Source organism: Limulus polyphemus, unplaced genomic scaffold, assembly GCF_000517525.1.
Source record: "Limulus polyphemus unplaced genomic scaffold, Limulus_polyphemus-2.1.2 Scaffold2549, whole genome shotgun sequence".
Taxonomy (NCBI): domain Eukaryota; kingdom Metazoa; phylum Arthropoda; class Merostomata; order Xiphosura; family Limulidae; genus Limulus; species Limulus polyphemus.
In genome coordinates this window covers 55,877-65,828 of record NW_013668159.1, presented here as the reverse complement: position 1 = coordinate 65,828, position 9,952 = coordinate 55,877, and the positions used below count along the sequence as shown (strand labels likewise).

The following is a 9,952-nucleotide window of genomic DNA, read 5'->3' as shown; positions in this document are numbered from 1 at the left end:
TAACATAACAGCAAATGTGCAACGTTTCGACAAGGTTTTGTCATCATCAGGTACAAGTGAATTACACTGACACGGAATCCATCTTAATTGAACAAAACAACCCTACTCTAAACCAACACCCCAGGGTGCCTAGATACCTCTTCTAAGTTTCACAACAGTTCCGGTCATGTGACTTCTTTGTTCAATACTGTATATATATATCCGTGTCAGTGTAAATTACTTGTATCTGATGATGGCAAAACCTTGTCGAAACGTTGTACATTTGCTGTTATGTTAAACTTATATTAAAGTTTTTCTTCATTACCCATTCAAGCCGTCTCCAGCCATTATTAGTCTCAAAGTGGGTTCCTCGTCATCAAATTTAAATTTTAACTATATAAACTTATCAAAATTTCATGAACTAACTAACTACATATATAAAACATAATTAAAATCATAACATCTGTCAATAAACTACAAAAGGTATAATTTTTGAAGGAAAATTCACTAAATATATCATTTTTGGTTTACATACAAATTTCCATCATTGTTATATAGTGTTGATTTCATTACCAACATGCAATTGATAAAATTAATAGTATTAAATCTATTTTATTTGCTTATATATGACAATGAATGCAGTAGACACAAATACTAGTTTACCCAAGTTACAAAATACATGTAGATACCTGTGAGACGATTATTACTGAAGTCAACATATTGAAGATGACTGTACTCTTCAACCCCACTGATGCTAGTCAAACCTTCATCCTACACCAATATAAATTTCCACATGTGTACAAAGTTTGGTCATTATCAATAACTTTTGGTCAAAGCAACCTACCTTCACACACTTCAACTACAAATTAGCAATTTAAATAATGTAGCTAATTTAATACAATAGTCCAACTTGTAGTATACACTGTTATAAAACAAAAACTTATAATGATTATAATGCCCTGACTCATCATTTGGGTACCCTTGTTATTATCAATATTTTTTACTTTAATTACAATAATATCTAAAGAAGTTTGGGCAGTTTACAATATTTAGGTTAGTTCTACATCCAAATACAAAGTTAACAATACAAAATAATTTTAATAATAAAACATATCTAATAAATAAGTGAAAAATAATAAAATTAAATATACATACTTAATAAACTTTTCAATCCATATTGTTAGTGAAACTAGCATTAAAGAAAGAATGGAATATATCTTTATTGTAATATTATTTTGAGTCAGAACAAGTAATAGTGTAAGAAACCTCAAGTTGAGTTCAAAAAAGATATTTTTTGTTTGTACATAACCTCATTTCATATTTCAGCTACAGTATGAATGACTTTTTTTAAATGTTTACAAAAGTTAAACACTCTGTCCTCCTCCAACCCCAAGAACTACAGTACAGTAACTAAACTCAACAACGTATAACAGTACAGTAGAAATATGTTCATACTGATACACTGGATAAGAGAAAGATTTATAACATTAACTTGAATTTAAAACACCATAATGACACTAAATTATAAAAAAATAACATAATGAAGAAACTTTTCTGAATTAAATCATCATCAGTAATGCAACAGTAATTATATTAAATATAAATAAAAGCACAATGAAAATGTTTCTGTGAATAACAAAATTATGAAAAATACAATAACATAAACATTGTTAATAAAATAGAGGGTATCAATTATCAGTTTTCTGAAACATTTTCTTAAATTAAGCCAACTACCTTCAGAGAGAGTCTGAGAAAAACTAGCGTGTTTCCTGTTTCATCTTTTCCAAAGCATGACAAATGTTTATCAATGTTCACAGGTATCCTTTTAAGGCTTTCTTTACTGCAAGAAAACTCAACATTCGTTATAAAGAATCCTCCCTTCTCCATCTCACCTTCACCACACATTTATCATAGATGTTTTACACCATCTTGAGTTGTCACAGTTTCATTTGACAAAGAACAAATTTACTTGAAAAATAATTCCTGAAATACAGAAGAAAATGCAACTTTGTTTGAAAAGAAAACAGAAATATCAGGTTTATAGAAGAATCTATAAACTTTGAAAAAATAATTGGTTAATGCACATAATTGATATTTTCCTGAGGATTTACCTCATTTTGATAGATTTTGTAAAATAAGCAAAGCCACAATTACTAAACACTGTTGTAAGGAAAAACGAAAAATATTTATCTGTGCGTGATAAAGTACACAGCTAAATTTAAAATTAATTTCCATGTTTAAAATGTAACCTCTAGATCTAAGATCTACCTCACAAAGACAATTCTAAGCAGGTGACATTTTACACTTCTTCTGATGAAACAACAAGTTGACATTTTCTATTTGTATCTGTTGTTACTATTATTTTTTGCTGTATGTGTGACATAGCACCCTGACTTTAGAAGTTACACAAGAAATGTGATATAAAGCCATTAATACAATGAGGTCGTACATTAACTACCTGAACAAACATCTATCACTTAACTACAAGTTAATAAGTTTAACATCTCTCATTCTTAGGCTTATCTAGATATAACTAAAATTAAAATTCAACCACAACTACCATCACAAACCATTTCTTGAGATAATCTATCCCAGAAAACAAAATAAAAAAACATTTAGATTCAAGCTCCTACCTTATTCCAAGCCTAAAAACATAATAATAATAAGATAGATATTTGAAACTGCCGACACTTGGTGAAACTCCATAATTACAGAATTGAGGACAAAACCAAAGACAATTGTACATTTCACTAAAACAATTATAATGAGTATGTTTTCACCAGTACCTGATGATGCCTTTACTGGTGAAACCATGGTCAATAATAAATGAAGTTTTAGTGACATTACAATTGTCTTTGATTTTGTCCTAAATTCTGTAATAATAACAAAAGCTTTCTATACCACATGTTTAGGGCATTAAGAGTTATTTAATATTAAAAACATCATGATCAACACACTAGTTATACCAGAAATCATTCTGGTGATCAAGAACTATTTCCATAACACAGCTTTCTTATGATCAAACTAAACAGTATTATAAAAGTCTAAAAAAATCTTGAAAAAGGAAATATACAAAGAATAAATTTTTCTTTTATCTTGAATTTACACTTATTATAAATTGTTTCCAATATGTTCTTGTCCTTTTTCTTGTATATGTTACAATCATGCACTCAAAAAAAACATTTCAACATACTTTATAATTGTGTAATAATTTCCTCTATAAAAGTAAAACAACAAAATTTCTAAAATAATTTTAACAAGTATTCTTGTAATTATTGTACGTTAAGAACAAAATCTTACATTTCTTGATTCATATGCAAATCTTGTATATAACAAAAAACCATGAATCGTACACTGTCTCAAAAAAATCGACGTTACCTAGCACCTTACTATTAATAGCATTATGAACATACAAACATTTAAATTTCTCACAAATCATGTTGCTCTATTTCATTCATGGACATGTGTATCAGTCTAACAGCTTGATCAAATTAAATGTAATTGTTACGTCTCTGGTCTTTAGTTAATTTTCCGTAAAAATTATTTCCGAAGAAAATTTACCAGTGAAACAAGTCGTTTCTTAAATAAAACTAGTTTATTCTTTCTCAATACAACTTTGCAATACACTTAATTTCCACAGTCACGCTATAACTTAAACGATATAATTCACAACGAACGAACGATTCACGAGCTTGGCTCAATTGTCGTCTGTATCTCTGACTGCAGATCAATTCCGATTGTTGCTGTCACTTCTTGGCGGTCTTATATACAAGAATACCGCATATCTAGTAAACACTCAAGGCTTCACGAAGGGATAGGAGTTTTCTAGAAGCTCATGACGTGTTACTATGGTCACGTGACTTCCGCTGTCGTAACATAATTATTAAAATTTATATATATATATATATATTAAAAACTTTAGTTCAAAGTAATAGCAAACCATTCCACAAGTTTTTTCTTTTTTGATAACCAGCAAGTCTGCAACTAGGCTTCACAGTTTTGATCTATTACAATTCATTCAACAGTCCATACAACCAGCTACACAGACCATTCACAAGAAGTTGGATAAACCCATAATTGTTCTGGAGTCTGGATTCCAGACTTATTTAAATCACCTCTAATTATTATATGATTTTTTAGAAAATACATAAATCCCAAACTTTGCATCTGACTACTTTTAACTTACATTTCTCAAATATGTATCAATCTAATGGCTCATCTTTACGCTCTCCTCCACATGTTATCTTTCCTGTTGTAACAGAAGCAAAACCACACACACCGTTCTCCAAATAAACCCTCTTTGCTTATACCACTAAGGCAGTTTTTAAACCACTTCTTAGCACTTACACTAATCCCAAAAATTTCCAAATCGTTAATTAATCTCTTGTGAGTCATTCTGAAAGTGAAGAACCACAATAACTACTATTACCCTCATCCAAAGAATCATAAACCCTATCAAACCAATTCCACAAGTTTGTAAGCCAAGAAAACTGTTATACACCATGTTGAGGACTGCTGATCTGAGCTCATCACGTACTTTTTAAAGTGATTTCCGAGAATATCAATAGGTTCCAACCAGACAATGGCACACGGAGTATATGCCCTGATTCTATTTGACAGTGCCCCGAATCCCCAGTTGGTGTCTTGAAAAATAAGAATAAAAGACCACGATCAATAACATACTGAAACACCAAATATTTCTGCACCTATGGACTCGAGCCCCAAATCTTTTAAGCACCTAGCAACAACTCTGGTTCCAACATTATACTAATAATAAACATGTAAATATTCCATCTTCTCATTGGTTCTTTCTTTTTGAAAAGTAGGAATCATATTATATAAAAAAGAGCATTTTAAATGTAGCCTTTTTCATGGATTTACAATAAATCTTGTTAGGGCCAAAAAATGTTTTTCAGGAAATTTCCTATGTAAGTGTAGTGTGTGTGTGTAACCAGAGAACATGTAAAAATCAAGAATACATATGTAAGCCAATAAATTGCAATGTAAATGTATGCAATGAGCCCTAGTGTTGAATTGGTGTCTCCTTACATTTACATTAGCCATCAACATGAACAACACCCAATGTGAGAAAAAATGAGTGCAAAAATATTGTACCTGAAGTCTTGACATAATACTGACAAGTTTTCTGCTATCTGATGGCAAGTTCCGTATTGAATGTAGCTGTGGTGGTATACTATGCAAACTGATGTGTTATTGTTTTCTTGAGTTAGGAAAGTGAAAATTTCAAGTTCATCTAGAATTTTCAAAAATTTTCACACATGCACATTTAACAATGGAACATTGGTCAAGAAGTGTGGCTAAGTTCCTTTCACTTTAGTTGCCTATTGTCCTGGGTCATTCCTCAATGGTATCACATGTGCTTTTTTATGAACAAAAAATGCTATAAAATAGAATGCACTATGTAAAAGTGGAGAGTGATCTTCTCCAGTGGCAGGTCAGGTAATACCTTGAGATTCTGTCCTTCTTACTTGTTATTAGAATGACCATAAGCGATGTGTACAGTGCATGCACATTTAGAATCATGTAGAAAGCGCAAAGCATTCTCAGTATAGAACAAATTCCCAGATTAAAAATGTAGTTAACAACTTAGTTTTAGCCTCCAGCAGAAGTGCTGTTATTTATTCATTGCACTAGTAACTAGTTCATTACCTCCGCCACCAAAGGTGGGCGGAGGTTATGTTTTCACCCCTTTGTGTGTTTTTCAACAAGATTTCTCGAAAAGGGCTGAATGAATTTTAACGAAAGTTAGTTTACATTTTGACTATGACCCAACATAGAAATGATTAGTTTTTGGAGTGTCATGGTCACAATAAAGTAATGAAAAAAAAATCCCTATCTGTTAACATGGGGACCAATTTTTCACACTATTTTTGCTCTATTACTTAGTCAAAAATTATCCTATTTTGATAAAACTTGGTGGACATATATATAATATTATTATAATCATGTTCTGACAATAACGACAGACAGACGGACACATTTTCGTTATTTTTGAGAGCTGATTATGATCAATACTGAGTGGCAGAAGTATGCGGCCTACTAAGTGCCCCTCTAGTTTTAAATATTTTTGTCACGAAACTAAAATGATTACTTTTACATTGTATTTGGTCATTTTTCTTGAAACTCGAAAAATCAGAAAATTCAGATTTGCTAGATGATACATTTTTTGGTTGTTCCTCCAGTTATTTGAGATTACTACCTGCAAGGTAAATCACTACATCTGGGAATATCACACCGTCATTCAATCTCAACTACACAGTCACACTCATAATCTTTCGAATGAGTCACACTTACAATATACTATACAGGTCTTGTTTTTGTTTTTGAATTTCGCGCAAAGCTACACGAGGGCTATCTACGCTAGCCGTCCCTAATTTAGCAGTGTAAGACTAGAGGGAAGGCAACTAGTCATCACCACCCACCGCCAACTCTTAGGCTATTATTTTACCAACGAATAGTGGGATTGACCGTCACATTATACCGCCCCCACGGCTGAAAGGGCGAGCATGTTTGGTAGGACGGGGATTCAAACCCGCGACCCTCAGATTGCGAGTCGAGCGCCTTATCCACCTGGCCATGCCGGGCCCACTATACAGGTCACAACATTAAATAGGCCTACATTAGTATATAGTAATAGTATTAGCTACTACTAGTACTAAGCAATAAGCTTACTTACGAAGTTTCGTTAATGATAATATATGTATACCCTTGTTTTTACTTGAAGTTTAAGTTCAGAAATATACATTTGTGATGCTGAAGACTCATAAAATAATATTTAGACTATTCTTACAAAAACTCATTTTATATGCAATAAAAAGAAACAGACGACAGTTGTATGCAAATAAACAAATGAAGTGATATTATCTTAATTTAACTTCGATATCAAATTCATAATACCCGCTTATGCAATTGGAACCTCACTCGGCCAATTAAAAGGCCGAGTGATCTTTCGATTGCTGCAAGCAGTTACAACGGCCATTATCTGATGAATATATTTATGTACTTGCATATGTAATTATATTTGGTTAATACACTGATAGACATCGAATTTATGGAACGGCTTTCAATAACTTCCCAAATTAAAAAAAAAACACAATAAAGGTGAGGAAGCGTTTAATATACTTTCGTTATGAAGATATTTAGTTCTGTCGTAAAGAAGTTAACTATATCATTGAACAAAACTAACTTAAATATGATGTACATCAGCGTAGGCAGTAGGATGTAACTAGCTGACTGCCCTTCGTGTGTCAGTAAAAGCTGTTTAATTTTCCTCTAAAAATTAAATCTAAATAAAAGTTTTATGAACATATTATCTAAATATTAATTATATTATAGTACAAATATATCATGAATATTTATGTGGTTCATAATAGGAATCGCAAATGAATTTGCTCAAAATTCTAATACAACATTCGGACAAAAGCCACCTTAAAAAGCAGTCTTATTCTTGAAACAACACTCAAAACCTTCCTTTTCACTAATTAAGACTACCCAAACATTGATAATAAGCAAAATAAATGATTTCACGATTGTTAGAAAAAATCAAAATTTGATAGTTAGTTCATATTATTATTTCACAAGCTTACAGCAAAACCTTGACAGACCTATTATATGAAACGCTGTGAACGTCCAGAATTATTTAAAAGTTGATTTAAGTGGTTATAAATACGTGATATATGCGTTTTATTCTGTGCTGTTGCCTTAGTACTCGACGCGTGTTTACACAAACCTCAGGAACAAAGCCACCTGGCTTAGTAAATAATTACTTTAAAAGACACGAAGCTTTATTTAAGGCGATGTATTTGTTTTATTTGAAAAGGCTGCTTTTCTGCTTGTGAAATGTTATACGTGCTTAGTGGGGGTTGTGTCTTACTATAGGTAAATATTTACCTATTGCTGTGCATTAACAAAGCCAACATTCAAGATAATTAAAAATTGAGAAATTAAAATATATTAATAGGCATCGCAAAAAAAAAAAAGGAGCAAACAAGGTTGGAGATCTACCGCTGACTCCACTATTAAATTATTGCAAGTGATACATACTGTCGTGTGGGAACGCACAGGAATTTTGCAAAAAGAGTAGTTTTAAACTTAAATTGATCTCCGTAATTTTGTTGTACTGCGACATTTTCTAAGTCTTCCACTCTCTGCCACTAAAAATCTGGTATTTTCTTAGCTTGTGCGTTAGTTGAAAACTACAACTCGTGCATTATTTAGCGCATTAATTGGAAACTGCCACGTAAAAGGTTCTTGATTTGGCAGTTGAATATCGTTACTAGAGCCGCTATTGTTCAGCCTTACTCGAGTTTACTGTCTCTACGTGGATTTCCGCGACTATATTTCACCAAGTGTTTAACAGTGGACGTTATCATTGTAGATTTTCCTACTCAGACGATGGTATTGATTCTTTCTACTCTTTCTTATACTTAGCTGAAATCGTGAGTGCGCATTTAGTATTTATTACCACTGCATATAGCACTATTTCACATAGCTATTTTTAAATAGTTGGTTTTAAGGTAGCAGTTGTAAATGTTGTCGATAATTGGCAACTTACGCTAAGTGTGTCGCTGTTATCTGTTTTGCAGTCATTATTTGTGTCACTTATTCTAGCAAACACATGTGCACAGCAGGGTGTTGAAGAACATACATATGTGTCATGTAGATCTAACAAGGTAAGCATGTTACTGAATCTGTTTACATGGCATTAATCTGTGTTGTATTATCTTAGAAGAAACATTATTTCGTTCTGATGAGATTGTTTCGTTGCTGCTCGTGTTTTGTTACATTACACTGTGACATTGATGGAAGCTGGTCATTAAATTTGTGATGATACAATCTTTGCCTTCAAGAGGGTCCTTTGAAAACAACTTTGCATTTTGTTTGTTGTAGTTGCATACAAATATATGTTGTTGTACATTTGTTGTTTATTTTGAATAAGTTCAGTGTGGTGGTTGGATGCAAAAAAAAATCAATGCAGCAGTAAACTGCTGAAAAACATATAACATTTAACCGAATGCATATACACGTATGTGGCTTAAAATTTATTCTCCATAAGTAGACATAAAAACTTAAGAAATAAGATTAGCAAAAATTGTTAATTTAAAAAGGAAAATGGGGATCGTCACAAAAAGTAGAGAAACAAGTTTAATCAAAATACTAAGATTATATTTTCAAGCTTACAACTAAGGACTATAAAAAAGTAAACAAATAAAACTTGAAATATTGTCTACATTATCTTCTCAAGTTACAAATCCTTATTTTGATTCTACTAAAATTGATAAGTACTGTAGACATAGAGTCAAAATAGGGATTTGTAACTTGAGAAAATTGGTTTTTCCCAGTATTAAAAACATGATGAATTAATAATATAAAAAGTTATAAAAACTTCCCATTCGACTAAAGTTTAAACGCAAGACTTCTGCTTCATACGAACCACTGAACGAATTTGAACGTTACCAAAAAAGTGAGCGTTAGATACTGAGAGTGGAGCGTTACCACTAAATGATACCTGAGTTTGTTGAGACTATCTTTACTAGGGTTATCAAAACCCCTACGAACATATTGTTACGTCTCTGTATGTTTGTTTGTTAATTCTTCTACGATACAAGTCCTTTCTTAAATAAAACTTGTTTATTCTTCCTCAATACAACTTTGTAATGCACTTAATTTTCATAGTTACACACACTATAGTTCACAACAATTCACTCACTTTCTACCCCACTTGGCTTAATTGTCCGTCTCCTCCAACTATAGATCCGATCTCTGTATTTGCTATCCTCGGTTCCCGCTGACCGTAATCGCTCTCCTTGGTTCCCCACTCTCTCTTTCTCTCTGCCTGCTTCGTCTCCCCATCTCTCTGTCTAGCGCACTTATATATACGATAATACTGCCTGTTCTAGAAGCTTCTAGACTCTCAACACGTGCTACCAGCGTCACTTGACTTCCGCTGTCG

The 9,952-nt window shown here is 32.3% G+C and overlaps 1 protein-coding gene across 11 annotated transcripts in view; it reads right to left on the bottom strand.

The window, feature by feature from the left end:
• The window catches only part of LOC106467264 (leucine-rich repeat and guanylate kinase domain-containing protein-like), a 21,209-nt gene extending 13,524 nt beyond the window's left edge, over nucleotides 1–7,685 (bottom strand). For 4 of the 11 annotated variants that reach the window (XM_022395403.1, XM_022395412.1, XM_022395413.1 and 1 more), the window contains exons 1-3: nucleotides 7,605–7,685; nucleotides 1,714–1,962; nucleotides 669–750 (exon numbers count right to left, since the gene is read on the bottom strand). In XM_022395403.1, the coding sequence (XP_022251111.1) occupies nucleotides 669–750; nucleotides 1,714–1,884 (253 nt within the window). In that variant the 5' untranslated portion in view covers nucleotides 1,885–1,962; nucleotides 7,605–7,685. Of the gene's footprint in view, nucleotides 1–668; nucleotides 751–1,713; nucleotides 1,963–2,612; nucleotides 2,723–2,945; nucleotides 2,982–3,085; nucleotides 3,101–3,279; nucleotides 3,324–4,516; nucleotides 4,533–7,586 lie in introns of those variants that run through there. The other 7 variants (XM_022395404.1, XM_022395407.1, XM_022395405.1 and 4 more) reach the window with 7 other exon arrangements.
• Nucleotides 7,686–9,952: the final 2,267 nt, after the last annotated feature.